Source organism: Clarias gariepinus, chromosome 25 (genome assembly GCF_024256425.1).
Source record: "Clarias gariepinus isolate MV-2021 ecotype Netherlands chromosome 25, CGAR_prim_01v2, whole genome shotgun sequence".
NCBI lineage: Eukaryota > Metazoa > Chordata > Actinopteri > Siluriformes > Clariidae > Clarias > Clarias gariepinus.
Window position 1 is genome coordinate 21,664,225 of NC_071124.1, and position 19,884 is coordinate 21,684,108.

General features: G+C 38.0%; 1 protein-coding gene across 1 annotated transcript; it reads left to right on the forward strand.

Moving 5' to 3' along the window:
- Positions 1-104: 104 nt before the first annotated feature.
- cul1a (cullin 1a) lies at positions 105-18,981 on the forward strand. Its single transcript, XM_053486802.1, has 21 exons — positions 105-352; positions 3,970-4,337; positions 4,693-4,870; positions 4,996-5,163; positions 5,266-5,316; positions 7,873-7,963; positions 9,884-10,047; positions 10,436-10,598; positions 10,971-11,101; positions 11,194-11,301; positions 11,759-11,914; positions 13,980-14,111; positions 14,301-14,418; positions 14,507-14,583; positions 15,004-15,135; positions 15,823-15,915; positions 16,068-16,115; positions 16,240-16,322; positions 16,641-16,746; positions 16,835-16,948; positions 18,161-18,981. The coding sequence occupies exons 2-21, from the start codon at positions 4,198-4,200 to the stop codon at positions 18,239-18,241; spliced, it is 2,334 nt and encodes a 777-aa protein (XP_053342777.1). The 5' UTR covers positions 105-352; positions 3,970-4,197; the 3' UTR covers positions 18,242-18,981.
- The last annotated feature ends 903 nt before the right edge of the window (positions 18,982-19,884 follow it).

The following is a 19,884-nucleotide window of genomic DNA, read 5'->3' on the forward strand; positions in this document are numbered from 1 at the left end:
GGACACATTTCTGTGAGCACACTTTAAAGCCAATATCATTGGATTGGTCCTAAATAGGTCCCTCTTAGATATCTAGTGCACTTACCTAACGCAGAGAAGGGTTTAGTTTATTCACTATGTAGCGCACTTGCGTGTAGTATTTCGTTTTGCCTCTTGATGTAACTGCAGTTGTAGCTTTGTTAGCGAAAACTGGACTGCGTTACACGGGAGACCGGGGGTTGTTCGGTGGATTTTTTAAAATTAACTTGAGAATTGTATAGTTATCTGGAAAGTGTAAAGAAATTGTAGGTTTGTTCTAATTTCATGTTGTCAGGATCTGAAGATTGAGACACTCGCGCGCTGCTGGACAATGGTAAGAGCGCGCATTTAGCCGGCTAGGTTTGTTTAACTAAAAATTTTTAAACTATCATTGCTGCTAGTTTAGGCTTAACCCGTATAACTTAACCGTTTAACTAGGTTTATATCTACTCAATACGCTGTTACGTTATGTAGTTTAATATATATATATATATATATATATATATCAATACTGTTATTTGTAGTTTAATGAAACTCCCAGCTCGGGCCTGCAGTCCCCACGGTAACCCTAGCCTTGTTAGCATTTTAGCTTCTTTTTTTTTTTTTTTTAGCTTTAACGGCTAGCTCCGAGACCTAGCATATCCGAAATGTGGTTTTGTAATGCTGCTGCTATGTTTTTTTTTTTAATATACAGTTACTACAATCAATTGTTTTAATGAGTGGCTTCAAGTTTTTTTAGGCCTCAGTAAAAACGAAACATCATTAGCTAACTAGCATTTTTATTATTGTTTAGCCCGCGCTGATGTGTTTTTTTTTTTTTTTTTTTTACACGTATCCCATAATATTAAAAGCATCCCATAATAATACAAATGAGAACAGCTAGGCAGCGCGAGCATATAGTGCATTGCAGTGAGTGCATTTGTTTTACAGCATCTCTGTGGTGTTGACAAACAGCTGGATGTTTACTGATAAACAGGAAGTGTTTTCTGTTTGATCTGTCAGAAGGTGTTGATTAATTTTCCATAACCGCAGCCCAGACAAGAGTCATAGAACCGCGCCAATTATGAAACTATATCATAAGACGGCGAGGTTTTCTCTAATGAGGTGTCCATGGAAGAAGTCTTCAGTTTTAGTTAAGAGCAAACATGGTCAACTGATGTTACTTAGTGAAGTAGAAGGAAACCGTTTGTTTCTTCGCATCGGTACCTACGCTCCCGTAGGTGTGTCTTCATAAACCTCCCGGAGGCTGTGTTTGATATTTTAGCTCATATAATATTTGACACACAGATTGGACGTTATTTGTCAATGTTTTAGAAAAAAAAAATGTTTAAATGTTTGCAAAAGCCAAATTCAATGAAATGTTTGTTTTCATGTTACTTCTACGAATCAAAATGCAACTAGGGTAAAGTTGAACAAAAAAAAGAAGATATTTTGATGCTCTTCTATGCAGTAATATATAATATATTAAATAATATGCGATTACTAAAGGCGTTTTCACATTAGGATTGTTTCTGAGAACACTTGACCCAAAGTCTGGTTCATTTTTATCAGTAAGAAGACAACCGCTCCACGCTTGAAAACCGCTTGAAAAGGTGGTCTCAAGGAGTACTCGGGCACGGATCGTGTCAGATGTGGAAACCAATCGTGATTGAACACGGAAGTTGATCGCTGTTTAGATGCAAAGTCATCACTGCTGTCAGGTCTCCTCTGAAATCTTTGTGTGTGCGTAGCAGGCTCCAGTCTCCTCCTCTGACCTACACATCCATTGGCGATACAGTAGGAAGACATGCAAGAACATTTATCTTGACATTTCCCCCCCAAAATATCAATAATATGCATAGCCTAAAGAGTGACTTTCTCGTTCTCATCCTTACGTTGTGTTTAATGGTGGTTCACAAACCAACTAGGCCCATACTTCCACGAAGCAAATACCTTCAATTGTACCCAAGTATGGACTGCAAAAATAATGTGTTCCTGTGCATGGTACAAATCAATTGCTGTGAGTGTGAAAGCTTTATATTTTTATAAAAGATTGCTGATATTATAAACCAATACATTTTTAGAATAAACGTCATGGTATACTGACTAGCATGAGCGTTGGTAATCGAGACTGGCAAGCTCTTCTGTAAGTCGCTTTGAATAAGCGACTTACTAAATACTGTAGACGTAATAAATGCCTTGCAATAATACTGTAGACGTAATAAAAATAAAGAATTTACAGTATATTCAATTAGATGTGGGAGGAATACAATGCCGTTTATGTGCTTAAGAAATCGCAGTACAAATCAAAACAGCAACTGGATACTGAGAATGTTGTATGGGGTAGTCCCTGTATATTCCCATCCCTATATTTGACAGTATGTCCGAGATATAAAATAGCTGTAATTCATTCAGTTTATGTGATTTGAAGCTTATCTTTTCATTGACAGTAGTTATTTTTTTCTGAGTACAATTTTCACATAGTCAGGAGCTTGAGTCAAATACGAATTTGGGAGTTTGGATGAATTTGCAGGATTTGTAGTTATTCAGCAGTGCAGTGTTGTGGACACTATAACATGCAGGTAGATATGACTGCTTTATGAGCGCAGCACCGTTATGCTTGAATAAGTTATCACATTTTAAATGGTTCCTCTTTATCAAAAAGATCTGCCTCACTAAATACCAGCAACAAAAAAACATCACAAGGTCAGTTGTTCAATCCTGAGCTCGGGTTACTCTCTGTCTGGGCTGTTGCACGTTGTCCTCTTGTGTCTGTGTAAATTTAATTTTACTTGACAACATGCTTGGATTAGCTTTTCTCTCGGTACAATCGAGAGAGGGACTAATGACCGTTCTTATTCCCAGCATCCACACAAAGATGAAGTTCTCGGTGGATGACTTAAACACATGTTTTGATTTTCTAAATTGACATTTTCTCTAACATTAACAAAACACAAGCTGATGTTCTCGTCTCCATGAACATCCCGCCCTGTGAATCTCCATAATGTGGATGTGGTGAAAATAAGTCAAACGCTTCAGTAACAACAACTTCCCCTGACCTCAGTCACTTCCTTTTCAACTGAGGCTGCAAAAGATTTTTACCCCTCTTTTATATGACACTCGATCTCTGATTGCCCTCGTTCACTTCGCTGCAAAATAGGTTGCGATGACTGATTAGTCAGATTCATTGTTTACAGCTCAGTCATTGTGTAGGAGATACTGATCTCATGGCTTGATTGAAGCCACGGAAACAACTGCAGTCCAGACATGTCTTTTAAAAAATAAAAATAATATGGAGATGGCCTTTGAGGTCGGTGAAGTTTCACTCTGACACAATATTGCGACCGATCTCACGATGGAGCTAATTGCCGGTGACATGGTGCGAGATCGCGCGATGACACCACCGCCGTCACGACTATTATTGTCCATGCTCTTGGAGCTGTTGCCATGGTTACAAGAAGGAAACTGCTGGATGTAATGAATAGTGTCGCTTCCTCACGAGCCATGATTATCCATAGGGAAAACAGCTGCTGTTTCTATTTGGAGGAAGACGATGCCGGAGTGACAGACGGGCATAGTAATTTTTATTTTATTTTTGTAAGAAAAGTGATGTAATCTGGCTGCCACTGTCCAATATCCAGGCTCTTTAGCTTGGATATTAATTCATCGGTTTCCTTGTATTATCATTAAGCATTCGCATTTCTAATTTTATTTGTCAGATACACAGTCATACACAGTACGATTTGCATTAAAAGCACTTTAATATTTCTTACTTTGTGTAGTATTTTCTACATGACTACAAGTTCATATATTAGGTGGTTTAATATTCCCTTAGCAATAAGCGAACACAACCACATAAGCTGGTTATTTAAATTTATAATCCGGAGAAGTATGTTTTCTTTCCGATTTAAGTGCAAGTCCATATACGTCCTGATGTAACCCTGGATCTTTTTATTTCCTGTTTTCCTTTAGGTCTCTTTCCTGATTCTTACTTAAGTGCCCCCAACGCTCACCAGGCGCTCTGCCTCCCCGGTCTGAGGCCTCGTCTTTTTCCTCTACGTCGTCCCCGCTGTCCGCCGCACCCTATGGAGGACTAGCTGGGCGCCTCCTTGTCGAGGAAAGGGACACGAAGAGCCGAACGCCGGGAAGAGATCGCAACACATAGCATCAGGGTAGACGGAGACAGGGACAGGACTGAGGATGTCGTCTACCAGGAGCCAGAACCCTCACGGACTCAAACAGATTGGGCTGGACCAGATCTGGGATGACCTGCGAGCAGGCATTCAGCAGGTGTACACTCGCCAGAGCATGGCCAAATCTCGCTACATGGAGCTATACACGTATCCAGCGTTTTTGTGTGTGTGTGTGGGGTTCAAATCAGTCAACCTGAATTCCCTCTGCGCTTTATTCATCAGGCGAGAATATCATCTAGTAATATTAATACACTAATTAGAAGGTGTGAGAAGGAAAAACTTGAGTGTTATTGTCAGTATTGATTTTATCATGTTGCTCACCACTGTTGATTTAATTTGTAATTAAAGCACTTCTGTCTGTCATCTTGTTTCTATAGTAACCTACGATGACAGAATTTCCAGAGTATTATAATAACGACAATGTTGGAATCTCTAAGCACAATATATTATGTTTATACGTGGTCTGTATTATCTGCTCAATTCCTTGACTCCATGCTTCCAGTCATGTGTATAATTACTGCACCAGTGTGCACCAATCGAACCAGGCCCGCGGGCCGGGCATCCCCCAATCCAAACCTTCCAAGAAGGCACCCACTCCAGGAGGAGCCCAGTTCGTGGGCCTCGAGCTCTACAAGAGACTAAAAGAGTTCCTGAAGAATTACTTGACTAACTTACTAAAGGTATGAAAAATATTCTTTTCTTTTTTTCTTTTCTTTTTAAGACGATGCAGAGAATAAGGTCTGGATTTATTAAATTAATTTTGGGTAAAACTGATGCCTTGTTGCACTGTGTGCTGTGTTCCCAGGACGGTGAGGACTTAATGGACGAGAGCGTTCTGAAGTTCTACACGCAGCAGTGGGAGGATTACCGGTTCTCAAGCAAAGTGCTCAATGGTATCTGTGCCTACCTCAACCGCCACTGGGTGCGCCGCGAATGTGACGAGGGTCGCAAAGGGATCTACGAAATCTACTCTGTAAGGATATCCGAAGTCCGTTTGTGTGTGTGCACGATTGAGCAAGAGATGTGCTAATCCCGAATGCCCCTTCTCCTTTTTTTTTCTTTTTCTTTTTTCTAGCTGGCCTTAGTGACCTGGAGAGAATGCCTGTTTCGGCCGCTGAACAAACAGGTTTGTTTCTCCTCCTCAGTATAAGGAAGTTTTAATTCATTTATTTACTAGATGTGCTCTCGATGTTGTTTGCATGAAATTCAACTGCACAATCGTAAGCGCGTTTAAAAAAAAAATCGACAGTGCCACCTGTTGAATTTTAAGTTGAAACCTTTTTTTTTTTTTTTTTTTGATAGAGGTGTTTTCAATCTATAATTTTTAAGTAGCGTCTTCTTTTTCCATAGGCTGATTGCCTATATGTTACACCCCATTCAAATTTGTTCATGTGATGCGTGCACAAGCACACAGGCAAAAATTCCAAAAACAACTTGATGTCATCATCCCCCCCAAAAATTTTTTCCACAAATACCTCAATATACAGACCCCCCAACTTTAAAGTTTTGTTATATGTATAGATTGTTTACTTATTTTTATTTTTTTTTTCATAATTAGTTTCCTGTAGGTGCACCACGTGGACACTGACCATCACACCCACATGTGTTTTTCCCACAAACTTATCACAGATTTTAAAGCCAACAATTATACAGAATATCATGTCATACTGTAGCTTTACAGTTTCATTATTGGAGGTAAAAGGCCCCAACTAAGTTCCATCATGATAATGCCTCTGTGAGATCCACAAAGTAAGGTCCATGAAGACATGATGTGTTAAAGAAAAGGCTTTATTTTTTTTTTTTTTATGTCGGCTTATAAAGAAACTACAGTAAATTGCAGCCTTCAAAGTCCTGAGCACATGTTGATCAACTGCGAGCACAGCGCAGACCGACAGCTTTTTGTGAGCACACGCAGCTTGTACCACATATTTCAAGACTAAATCGTACTCGCTGAGTTTTGAGGCTGGTGTAAGCGTGTGTAATGAGTGGGTTTCGAGACTAATTCGTTTGGAGAAAAAGCAGATTGAAGGCTTTTTAACATGTGCAACCATGATAAAAATTCTTTCTGTTGCACAATTCAGATACTCATGCGCAGAATCGGTTATATGTGAGGCTGACAAATCTAAAAAAAAAAATAATTCAGTCACTGGCATCTCTATTATAAATGTAATAAATCGGTTAAAAATTTATTTAAAGTCAGCGTCAGGAGATTCATAAATCGGCATGCAGAATAATCTATTGGTTATATTTGGTTATATATTTATAACCAAATATTTTTACAAATAATTTATTTTTTTACATCTTGGTACATAAAGGCAAATTCAGCAAAAGTCAAAAGGTATGACCAGTGTTGCAACACCACACATAATGTAGCAAAGTAATATAAGTTTCTACAAAGGTCTTGATACTTAAGTGTAATATGGCCTTTAGTAACAACAGCACACCCACATTTATTCTGGATTAATTCATGGAAGATGCAGGCTGTATATTTTACTTCATTACCTCCTTGTTAGCTGTTGTTAGTTCGACTAATGATAGCACAGCTGTTCTCTTTAGAGCTTTTTCTTTTAATGAAATAATCTTCGTCTTTTGAAATGATCTTCGCATACACACCGGTCTCTCAGGTTTGCAAATGAATTATGTATTTATACACATTTTTCATTACTAATAGTCGCAACTCAGTCCTTTAAGGATCTCCCAGGAGGAATCTGTGGAACAGTTTAATCCATGGATTTTGTTTTTCAGAACCACCAGCATAACTCTTTTACTCCTTTAAGGAACTTGTTTTATTCTGTTGATACTTTTAAAAATGTTTTCAATCAAGTAAATCCAAATATGGTTTTAAAATTCTTAGTAAAAAAATAAATCTTAAACATCTTATCTAGTTTTTAAATAACAAAAATTCTTTGCACCATGAATATAGCCATAGAAGCTGGCGTGGCGTTAAAAAAGAAAAAAAAAACGAACCACTAGCATAAAAACGCGCACACACACACACACAAACCATTTTTTCAGTGTAGAAAAATAGCCGTTACAAACCGAGAAGGTGTGGGTGATGACAGAAGTCCCACAAGCACAAATTTAATCCGAACCAATACAAGTCAAAGTGACTTTTTTTTTTTTTTTTTTTTTTTTAATAACTATTTTCGTTCCAGAACAGCAAGCTGTAAAAAATACTCTTAAAAAGTATAAACTTGTTTCAAAGTCAAACTCCGAGCTCAGTCGACTAACGCTACAGAAGTAAAGTTCACTAACCACAACAAATCTGCCCAGAATGTAGACCTCAGAACGATTTTTTTGTGGAGAGGATAAGAAAGGGAGTTAAATTTGTACTAAATACACTATAAGTTTAAAAGATATGCTGCCACTATTGGGGCACTTGAGCAAGGCCCTGAACTCATTTCTTTTTTTTCTTTTTCTTTTTTTTTTCCCCCTGAACCTTTTATTCGCTTTGGATAAGGGTGTCTGCCAGATGCCATAATGGTTTAATGGAAATTTTGCAAAGGGACCCCTCCAGAATCTCGTGGAAAGCCTTCCCAGAAAGAGTAGAACTTATTATAACAGCAAAAAGCAAGAAACACTGGACTAGTTATACACCTACAGACATGGTCACTTTTTTGTGTAACAATCTACTCATTGATGTTTTGTTTTTAATCAAAGCTGTCCTTGTTCACTTTGTCAGGTTACAAATGCAGTATTGAAGCTTATTGAGAAGGAGAGAAATGGAGAGACGATCAACACCAGACTCATCAGTGGCGTGGTTCAGTCCTACGGTGTGTCCTTGCGCTCTTCAAAGCTTTTACGCTTCCTTTACTCATTATTTAAAAAAATATACACTACCGTTCAAAAGTTTGGGGTCACTTTCTAACTCCATGATCGTTCCTGATTTTTATTCATAACGCCTCTAATCTGAGGTGCTGTTAATTGGTCATTTTTCAGGCTGATAACTCTAAATGAACTTCTCGTCTGCGGCAGAGGCAGGTTTTGGTCTCACCAGTTTCATTATGGTGCTTGACGGATTTTGCAAATGCACTTGACAATACTGTTCTTGCAAGAACTATTACAGAAAGGCTGACCTCTGTGTCTTTAAATAACAACTAACTGTTGTTTTTGTTATGTAATTGCCTAATTCCACATGTGTTTTATTTTATTTTATAGTTTTGAAATCCCCAGTATTGTTGTAGAATGTAGAAAATAAATCACTAAACAAAAACAAAGAAATTAGCAAGTGACCCTGAACTTTTGAACAGTAGTCTATATATTTCTTTTATAATATTGTAGTGAAAAGTATAATCAGTTTAGTGTCTGGCAGTTGCTTTTCTAAAGGCTTTCAAAGAATTCTCACCCCAAGTCTTCAGATAAGAAATGATAACATAGATGTTTGTTAATCCGGGGGGAAATTGTAGTGTAGGTAGTCCTGACTTACGAACATTCGTGTTATGAATTTCAGCAGATACGAGCGGACTGCGGTTATTCATCCGGTTCAATTACGGAAGGGAGCTCATGTGTACACACATGATGGTAGACACTGAGGTGCACCAGATACCAATATTTACAATTATAATATTTTCATTCTGTAAGTGAAGTGTAAAATGTCTAAAGTCCGGTGTGTGGGGATGCGAGAGAAATAAGCCGGTCTCACTAGTTTCAATGAATCAGTTCGGTAGCACGCTGATAGAAAATGGCTGTCCTGTGAAGCTCTCCTGGTGGTGAATAATCCTAGTCTCACAAAACAGAGTTTACAGTCCAATACAGTGAAAAACAACTCAAAATGGAGGGAAAACGGAGACAAAATAGCGCTTTGGCTTCTCCTCGCAGGGCAGAGGCAACAGATTTAGTCAAGTGGATTGGTATGCTTTACATTGTATGGTGTCAAATGCATATAAGATTCACTTTATTAGACTTGAGAACAAATCCAACTTAAGAACAAGTTCCGTTCTGGGAGTACGCTTCGAAGTCATAGACTACGTGTAAAATAAAACATTTAGAAGTCGGGCCCTGGCTGGGGTTTGGCCCAGAAGTGATTTCTCATCCGCATGAGCTGTAGGACCTTGTATATGATTTCACTGTGTCGCACAACCTAATAAATATGGACATAAATGAAAGTAATTTGTATTAATATTTAAAGCCTGCTTGTATTATTATCCCTTTTAATTTTAGTTTTAATAATACGAGTCCCATTATTGTTGCCTAGCTCGTCCAGGGATGCCTTCCACTGTCCCTACAAATTATTTTATAAATGTAATCCATGTGTCAAAGATGGATATCATTTACAGTGTACATTAACATTTTGGCTACATAATAAAGCCAGGCTTCAAATTTTTATTTTATGTTTTTGCACTTTTTACTTTTTACATTTTTTTTTTTTTTATTATTTTACTTGACACTTTTTATTTAATTTATTAAGGTTTAGATTAAATCCACTTAGAGTGGCCAATTTAACTCCAGAGTAAATCTAAGGTTAATAATTGTCGGTTTTGTTTTCAGTCACTGAAATGAAAAGTTTTTGTGTTAGAGATTAGTGAAAATATGTATGCAATTAGGGGAAACTGGTCCGTTTTTTTTTTTCCGTCTGGCAATCAGCTAAGCTACCTGTGGGTGCAGGTGACTAGCATGCAAAAATATTAATTGTTACACTATTCTACTATTTATTATATATAATAGATAATAATGAGAGATTTCCATTTGTTTAGTTGAGCTGGGTCTGAACGAGGATGACGCCTTCGCCAAAGGTCCCACTCTGTCCGTCTTTAAGGAATACTTCGAGACTCAGTTCCTGGCTGACACTGAGCGCTTCTACACAAGGGAAAGCACACAATTCCTCGAGCAGAACCCGGTCACTGAGTACATGAAAAAGGTTTGGCATTGGCAAAGGTTTTAAAAAAAAAATTCTATTGTTTCTAATCAGGCAGTTAATTGTTCAGCCAGCTGGTTAACTTGATCCCATAAGTTTTAATTATGTAAAAAAAAAAAAAAAAAACATGCACCGAGGAATGTTTCTCAGAATCAAGCATTTGAAGTATGGACCCGTGTGCCCGATTGCCTTATAAGAACAAACCTGAAGGCACACAAGCATGAAGAGCAGTTAGTTTCAGACGCTGCGTACATGCCATTCGTGCTAGCAGTTTCCTCTGGATAAATCACAGATTTGTTGATGTTTTTTTTTTTTTACTTTATTTTTTCCTCTGTGTATGTCTGTTTTTGCCTAAAATGTCTAAGACTGTCCTTTGCATGTGTGGGTGCAGGCGGAGGCACGTTTGTTGGAAGAGCAGAGGAGGGTACAGGTCTACCTCCATGAAAGCACGCAAGATGAGCTGGCCAGAAAGTGTGAGCAGGTTCTCATCGAAAAGCATCTGGAGATCTTTCACACAGAGTTCCAAAATCTTCTGGATGCAGACAAGAACGAAGGTGTGGCGGTCTAAATAAAGCTCAGAGTCTGTCTGGTTCTGGTCTGAAGGGTTTTACATTTTGAATCGATTATCAGACTCAAACGCTACACACGTTTTTCAAGAAATTATCAAGAAAAATCAAGAAAAATTTACCACAGTGTTAATCATGTAAAACCCTTCTGTCCATCAGACATATTTTATTTGACTGATTCTTTTACTCCTGTGAAAAACCTGTCGACAAAAGTTTTTAAACAAGTAAATCCAAAAAGTTGTTAGATGATTAATTTTAAACATCTTAAGTTTTAATATTGAATAACAAAATCTGACTGAATGCCGTTTAAAAGTAACAAAGATGAATCGATAATTTTATTTATTTATTTTTTTTGTGCAGATCTCGGCCGTATGTACAATCTGGTGTCTCGGATCACAGACGGTTTAGGAGAACTCAAGAAGCTTCTAGAAACGCACATCTACAACCAAGGCCTTGCTGCTATCGAGAAATGTGGGGAAGCTGCTCTTAATGTGAGTTTAAAGATTCATTAAGAGAGAGTCTATTTCCCTAACCTTAGTTAAACTCATAAAAAAATTTAATTACGTGTATGTCTTTTATCCAGGACCCCAAAATGTACGTTCAGACTATTTTGGACGTCCATAAGAAATACAACGCATTGGTGATGTCTGCGTTTAATAACGATGCTGGCTTTGTCGCTGCACTGGATAAGGTAACGCTTTTGTTTTCTTCCACTCTGTCATAGTAATATAGGTTGAATTCACATTACCAGTCGGATGTTTTTATTTTATTTTTTCAACCTGTTACGACACAGATCTGATTTTTTTTCTTAAGGCTGTTTAAACCCACCTTCTGATGTGTTTTTTTTTTTTTAAATCTGGGTCGCTTTAGTACATATTCCTAGATCGTATGTCATGCAACTTGAATGAGAACGCAACTTTATCACCTCAGTGCAACATTTTGATAAAACGGCTAGGCTTCTGGCTTTCTTTTTTTTTTTCTTGGCCTAAACAAAACCAGCCAACTAACTGCTTGTCATGCTCCAGTGCAAAATCCAAAAACTTTTGTGATGTGAACGTAGCCTGTTATTCTGTTGGTGTCATATTATTTTTTCATATGATGATGTGATGTACTTCATGTCTGTTAAAGTGATCATGTGCTAATTCTAGGCTTGTGGGCGCTTCATCAACAACAATGCCGTCACCAGGATGGTCCAGTCGTCCAGCAAGTCTCCTGAACTTCTGGCTCGATACTGTGACTCTCTGCTTAAGAAAAGCTCTAAAAACCCAGAGGAGGCAGAGCTTGAGGATACCCTAAATCAAGTGGTGGGTTGTAGTACTGAGTGTAAATATGTAAAAGTTAACAGATGCTAAGTGTGGGGATATTGTGAATTTGGTAACTAGCCGTCTAGACGAATTAACGCTTGGTTGTGATGCCCAGTCTGTTGATTTGGTTTTATGGAAATCTAAAGCTAAAAAGTGGTGCGTAGTGAATTGTAATAGTGTCAACTGTTCAGCCAGCAAAGTGCTTAAATACTAGGGGTTGGACTTGAGTACGTTAAGTTCAGACCTGTTTCAGTACAGAGAAGTGAAGGAAATGAATGAGGAAGACAGGCTCAGCTGTGGGTAAATACAGATTCAATAAAAAGCGATTAAAGGAAGAAAAATACTGTGGAAGGATGAAAAGATCCAGCGTCGTATGAGGCACAGTGTGAACCATGTTGCAGAACATTCAGACTTTGGCACAGTGGGTTGTAAGGCACTGGATTCCCACGAAAAATCTGAAAAGCACAAGTGCTCTTGCTCTGAACTTCTGGTTTAGCTGTCTATACTGAAGATTATTTGTCTACTGTGAACATGCCCGCACTAGCAAAGGCTTTAGGCCGTACTGCTAGTCATCAGACAACATTCAGCTCTTGTTCTCTGATGATACTGGTAAAGGCAGAGGTGCTGTGAATTTGGCATACAATAACTCAACGTTCATTTGATGTTATATGAGAGACTGAGTTTATTTTATAGTGTTTTAATTTTTTTTTGTTAATGAGAAGTTGGTTAGGTTTTCATGTGCTAATGTGCACTGAATATTTGTGTTATTTAAAGTCAATGTAATCTAGTTTGGTGTCATTGTGCCGCAGTTATGGTATTTTCTTTGCTTTAACAGGTTTCGAAAACTGGACTTAATTTTTTACTTTAAATGTAGATACTCACAAGGGAAAGATTTTTACTAATACAAAGGAAACCATTACCGTATAAACAAGAACAGTATATGCCAGAACAAAGGTCGCTGCTGACTCCTGCAGAAGATGATGATTTGCTCGTTTAGTTCTTGCCAGTTGAACACACTCCCCTTTACATTCCCCATGAGTAGCCATCAGGTGGTGCAAGATTGGTGGACTGGGACGGGAAGGAATTGTTCTGCCACCATTTTCAAACTCCGTCCCCGTTCACGACCACTTCTGTATGAGCGGAAATAATACTCAACCGTGAATACTTTTTTTCACGTCGAGGGACTCATTTCCAACAACAACTGCACAAATCATCACTCCTTTTCACTAGTGGGAACGTGTGTCTGGAGCTACGCCCTATCGACAAATGCAAATCGTCTGTGGCTATTTCCTTTCAGGGGAAAGGAAATAACGTCTCTGATACACTCATTCTTGATCCTTCCATCTTTATTACTCCCAAAGAGAACCCCAACATCTTCATCTCCGCTACCTCCAACTCTGCCTCGTGTCTTTCCCTCAGTGCCACTGTCTCTAAGCCGTAGAGCATCTCTGGTCTCACCATCATCTTAAACATCCTTTCATTCTCGCTGATACTCTTTTGTCACATAACACACCTGACACTTTTCTCCACCCATTCCAGCTCGCATGTATACACTCTCCGTTGCTCTGGACTGTTGACCCTAAGTTTTGCATCTTCTTTACCTCTGCCCCCTGTAGCCATTTTCGACAAATGCAAATGCGTGTCCAGTTTTAGTGCTGCATATTTTTGGTGTATACCACATTAGCTTCAGATTAAATAAACAAATAGTTCTGTACATTGATTAATCTAAAACGGTGGCAATACAGTTCACTGCTTAAGAAGGAAGCCCCTATATCACTCAAGGTCAGCTGCTAGCAAAGATCAAACATGCAGGTGATATTTTGGTATATCGAAAAAGGCAGGAATCTGATGGGCAAAAATGCTAGAATATATTTTGAATAAGGTCGTATCTCTGAAGTGAAGTGACAAGCTACTTCTTCCATTAATTAATGAATGAACCATGAATTAACTTATTTAATCGAGAAAAAACAAAACGTCCTGTCCGAAAATGTGTTCCAGGCTCTATGTAAAAGAAAAACCGCTCCATCATGGACTCAATTTGTGTTGTTATAATCTCATTTTCCAGATGGTGGTGTTTAAGTACATTGAGGATAAAGATGTGTTCCAGAAGTTTTATGCGAAAATGCTGGCAAAGCGCCTGGTCCACCAGAACAGCGCCAGCGACGACGCCGAGGCCAGCATGATCTCCAAACTGAAGGTTCCGCCAGCTTGCTTTAATGCCAGCGTTTCTTTTGGCATATCAGTACAATTCATCAACTAGAACAACACAGTCATGCCAGAATCTCTTAGAAGTTTGATTTGGTAGTCATTAATCAGTATTTATTTTTATTTATTTATTTATTTTTGCCTTTGGAGTAACCCAATATGCCTGTACGTCTTCTTACAGCAAGCATGTGGCTTCGAGTACACGTCCAAGCTTCAGCGCATGTTCCAGGACATCGGCGTCAGCAAGGACCTTAACGAGCAGTTCAAGAAGCACCTCACTAATTCGGAGCCTTTGGACTGTACGTACAAGCGATGACATTACCACTGCCACCTTTTTTTTCCCCTCTCTCTCTTCCTTTAATGCTTATAATCCGTCTCCCCCCCCAGTGGATTTCAGTATCCAGGTGCTGAGCTCCGGTTCCTGGCCTTTCCAGCAATCCTGCACTTTTGCGCTGCCCTCTGAGGTACACCACACACACACACACACACACACACACACACACACACACACAATATAGACTTCATTCATGCTGACACAGAGCTATTTAATTATGAAAAGCATGCAGTCTGTCATCACTGGCATCAGAACACTGCTTGCCATCTTGTACTCGAGTTCATTTCCTTATCCCAAGGAGTGTTATCCTCTCAGCCAAAGATCTTGTCTGCTCCACTGAGTCTTAATACATGCTACTGCTTGAACATGAACACCTCCATTTCTTTTTTGTTTGTTCTTTCAACCTGCAAAAGCCTGTTGATTTGATTTAAATATATATATTTTTTTTAACTTAAACACTTCTTCATTGCATTGCTATTGCATTGTGCATGGTTTCCTAACATTTTTTTTTTCTGGATGTTGTCTTGCGTCCCCCCCATCCCACACACAGTTGGAGAGGAGCTACCAAAGGTTCACAGCCTTTTACGCCAGCAGACACAGCGGCCGCAAACTCACCTGGCTGTACCACCTGTCCAAAGGAGAGCTGGTCACCAACTGCTTCAAAAACAGATATACCCTGCAGGTATAGGACACACCTCCAGCACATACAGAAGCACGTGTGGGTAGAGTCCAGACTTACTATTTCTTTAATGGGGTTTATACATGTATGTGTAAATATAAGGGTATATATCTGAAAAGAGCAAAAAAAACTTTTGCAAGATGATGGTCAATGTTTTTGATCTCTTCTAGTCCCTCAGGTTCAAAAAACTCGGTCATATTTGCCTTCTTCTATTACTTTCAGATTCGCAGTACAAAGCGAATCATCTTAAAAAGTTTGATTTATTTATTATAGAAAAAGCACCTAGGTATCATAATATCGTGTCAGGTCTAGAGCTGTGTGATTTAATAAATTTTTTTGTCGGTTTTCAATTTAGATTTAATTTAGTGTTTTACCTATTTAGGTAAATAAATAAATAAAAACATTTAAACATAAAAAAAACAAAAACATTTAATTGACGAATGACGAAATCCCGTAAAGATTTACAGCAGTTTCTGCAGAAAATGAAAATGGCTTCTATCGATCATCGTTTTTGCCAGAGTATAGCTAGTTTTTCTACTTCATGGCCATTTCGTCCAGTACCACCACCTACTGGACTGGAACGTGGTGCAGAAGATAATCGCTTTGCACAGGACATGACATGTACAGCACTCAATCTTCTACTTCAGCATTTTTTATTATTATTTCTATTTTTTTATTTTTTGTGTGTAGGCTTCAACGTTTCAGATGGCTATACTCCTACAGTACAACACAGAGGACGTGTACACGGTCCAGCAGTTGACTGACAGCACACAAATTAAAATCGTGAGTATCTCGCATCATCCGTACTTCACAAAGCACTTATTTGACATCTTTAAATATGAAAAAGTAATGTTTTTCTTTTTTATATATATATATATATATATATATATATATATATATATATATATATTTTTTTTTTTATATATATATTACAGGACATTTTAGTACAGGTCCTACAGATTTTATTGAAGTCCAAATTGCTGGTGAGTTACAGTTTCTGTGCAGAATTCTATCTAAAAAAGGAAGGAAAAAAAACATGATTTTGATTATTTACATTTCTTTTGTGTTAATTACTTCTAAATATGGTGTTGATGTGTCATGATGCAGGTCCTGGAGGATGAGAATGCTAACGTGGATGAGGTGGAGTTTAAACCAGACACCCTCATAAAACTCTACCTGGGCTATAAGAAGTAAGTCGCTGTTCATGATTAACATAGTTTAATCTACGTTGATTGTATTTGCAATTATTGAACCCAAAATTGTGACCCAAGTTTACATGATCCACAGTGTGACAATAACTCACAGGATTGAGACTAAACAGCTTGTTAGGGAGCAAGCTTCAGTTTGCTTGAGGAAATAAAAATTCCACTTTGGAACAAAGTGTTTCTGGGCGAATGTGGACTTATTTTCACACATAAATTAGTCTTAGTTTATTAAGTTTATTAAGTATGTTGAATGTTTTGTAATTTTTTAAAGTTATTATTTATATAATTTTACTTCATCTCCAGTAAAAAGCTGCGAGTGAACATCAACGTGCCGATGAAGACGGAGCAGAAACAAGAGCAGGAAACTACTCACAAAAACATCGAAGAAGATCGAAAGCTTTTAATACAGGTATGTGTTCATGCCGTGAGACACCTTATTCCTCTGTGACCAACCTTTTGTGTGTGTGAGTAAATTATCCATGCATGTACTTCTGTAGGCGGCCATTGTGCGCATTATGAAGATGAGGAAGATGCTGAAGCACCAGCAGCTCCTGGCTGAGGTCCTTAACCAGCTCTCCTCCAGGTTCAAGCCCCGAGTCCCTGTCATCAAGGTACAAAGTACCACAGTACTCCTAAATTGTAATATGTATGAAATATGGTTTTCACAGAAATTTGTACGAGGAGGTTATACGAAATTATCATACTGACTTGCTGATTCGATTTGTATTGCGATTTTTTTTAAGGATAGTCGAACCCCGAAATTCGCAGGAGGTTATGTTCCTAGAGCACCTGCGAATTGTGAAAAACCGTGAATTTTGAATGTGGTCAAAAAATGCCTATTAATTCCCTTTTGTTTAGTTTAAACCCTTAATATGCTCTCAAAACACTTTCATTTCAGCTTAATACATTTAATACATTACCTTTAAAAAAAAAATGTAAAGGTAAATCCATATACTGTACAGTACTGTACTGCAGTGCTAGAATGTAAAATACCTATGTTTCTTTGGAATAAGCTGTCTTTTTTTTCTTTTTTCTTTTTCTTTTTTTTTATACATCAGTTCTGTAGGGTAAATATGATAATAATTCACCATCCCAAGAAACTTTTTTTTTTTCTGAATCTAAATGTCCATATAGATTTTATATGGACATTTAGCTAAATTTACCTTAATATTTATGTAAAATAAGTAAATTATTTTGTTCTTAATAGTCCAGTGGTAAAATTAATGAAAAATTATATATTGCCACCAAAAAAAGCCCTAAAAAATTGTAAAGGTTATTTGGGGTTTCTGCAGAAATGCAGGGAAAAATTATTGGTTGGGTTCTGAGGAAAAATCTGCGAACGACTAAGGCTGCGAACTCGAACGTTTTTTTGATATATCCAAACTTAGCAAATAATTTGCTCCTACCGTACAGGGCGCTGCGCTGCCTAATTAAATGTATAAATAAGTTAGTCTGCCACCTTTAGGATTATAGAGGAACGGCAAAGTTACAGCACTTCTAATGCACTCAAGTTTCTAGTGTTAAGTATTTAGGAAAGGAGTCTTTAGTGTCCGTGCTTATATGGTAGAGTCATCAGATCTTGTATAATACAAGACTAACTTGTTTTGTGGGCATTTATATTGCACAGTTGTTTATTTTTTTCCTGAAAATGAATACCTTGTCATTAGGCAGAATATTGTTCTTTGAGTATTGTTTTATGGTTTTTCCTGATTAATTTGAAAAACGCAGCCTTGCATTTTAACCATACAACAATAACAGAAATATTTCATTTTTCATTTGGATATTAAAGGTTTTGTGTCAGAGCATTGTTTTCTCTTTTTCAGAAATGCATCGACATTCTTATAGAGAAGGAGTACTTGGAAAGAGTGGACGGAGAGAAGGACACTTACAGCTACCTGGCTTAACCGTTTTCTTTTCATTCGCCCCTCATCTACGTCCCCCCCCCCCACTCCATCTCTCTTGCTTTCTCTGTTTTTGTTTTTTAAGTTGTCCCTAATGTAATAAACATCATTCCTTTGACGTTCAGCCTATGTCCTTGGGAATGTGTGAATGGAGGACGATTTTTTTAATTATTATTATTTAAAACTGCAAAGAAGAAAGACGAGCGGGAAAAAGCCGCTTGTGTAAACGTGTGTATCATCGTATGTGGAGTCTACTGAGCTGGACTTCCCTTTAAACAACTAAAAAAAAAAAACACCTGAGCATGTTGGAGTGTCTCGCTTCAGCAGAACTGGCTCAGGATGGACGGACTTCATTGTTGTAAATAAACCTGGACATTTAATCTGATAAGAAATCAATCTATTCCTGGAAAGAAAAAAAAACCTGCTACGGTTTGCATGCAAACTGCCTATGTGCATTTAAAGTAAAGTCATAAAGGATATGAAACAAAACAGAAAAATAACGTATTATTAGATAATTTAAGAATACCACCGCTTTGCGCGTGCGGTAATACGGCCAGAATGTTATCTTTTAACGAAGGAAAAGATTTTAGCTACACATCCCAAGGAAAGCAGCACGTGCTCGAGCCGGTCCTTAGGCGTGTCCTCGGCATTGTTTCCTGTTATGAAATATATCATTTGTATAGTGTGGTTCCCTTTTTTAAATGTGTGGTAAATAAAAATTAAAGGTTTCTGTATTGCCTTCTGATGCTGTGAAGTCTTTGGAGTTTGCCAGGTGTCCATGAGGACAGCGGGGACACGTCTTATTTGACTAACAAAATTTTTTTCTTTGCTTCTTGTTTAATTGGTAGAGCATTAAGGACTTGAAATGGCAAGAGGCAACATCATTACATTTTTATCTTAATAAACATTTGAGTAGTTGAGGGTTAAGGGCCTTGCTCTAGGGCCCAACAATAGCAAGTTGGTGCTAGGATTTGAACCTGGAAACTTCCGATCAATAGTCCAACACCTTAACCACTCAGGTGCTCTAAACAAATACCTGCAGCCAATGAAGCTCTGATAGAGCATATGCATTTGGCCTAAAATTTCCAGCCTTTAAATTTATTTATTTTAATACACATAGTTGCTTTCACATATTGAGGAGCACGTCCCTGCTTATCCTGAAGGCTTATTTCATTATAGCATAAATCAACGGTCGCTTGACTGTTAAGGGTACATATGACATAAGGGTACATATGCTTCACATTTCCTCATCCATCAGTGTAGAAAGATTCACTATTCAGAATATTTTTTAAAATAATTATCATAGTGGTTAGCACTGTGGCCTCACACTTCCAGGTTTAAGATTTGGATTTTTGCCTTCTGGTGTGTGAGCATGGAGTTTGCATGTTCTCCTTGTGCTTAATGGTTTCCTCTGGGTACTCTGGTTTCCTTCCATAGTTCAAAGACGTTGCCGAGTAAGCATGTGTGCTCCGCGATGGATTGGCCTACTGTCCAGGGTGTACCCCATGAAGTGTCCTGGGATAGGCTGCAGTCTTCCAGTGATCCTATACAGCATAAGTGATATACAGAATTAATTATTATAATAATTATTATTATAGTAGTAGTTGGTCTTTTACAACACTGCAATGACACGGGCATGTCAGGGT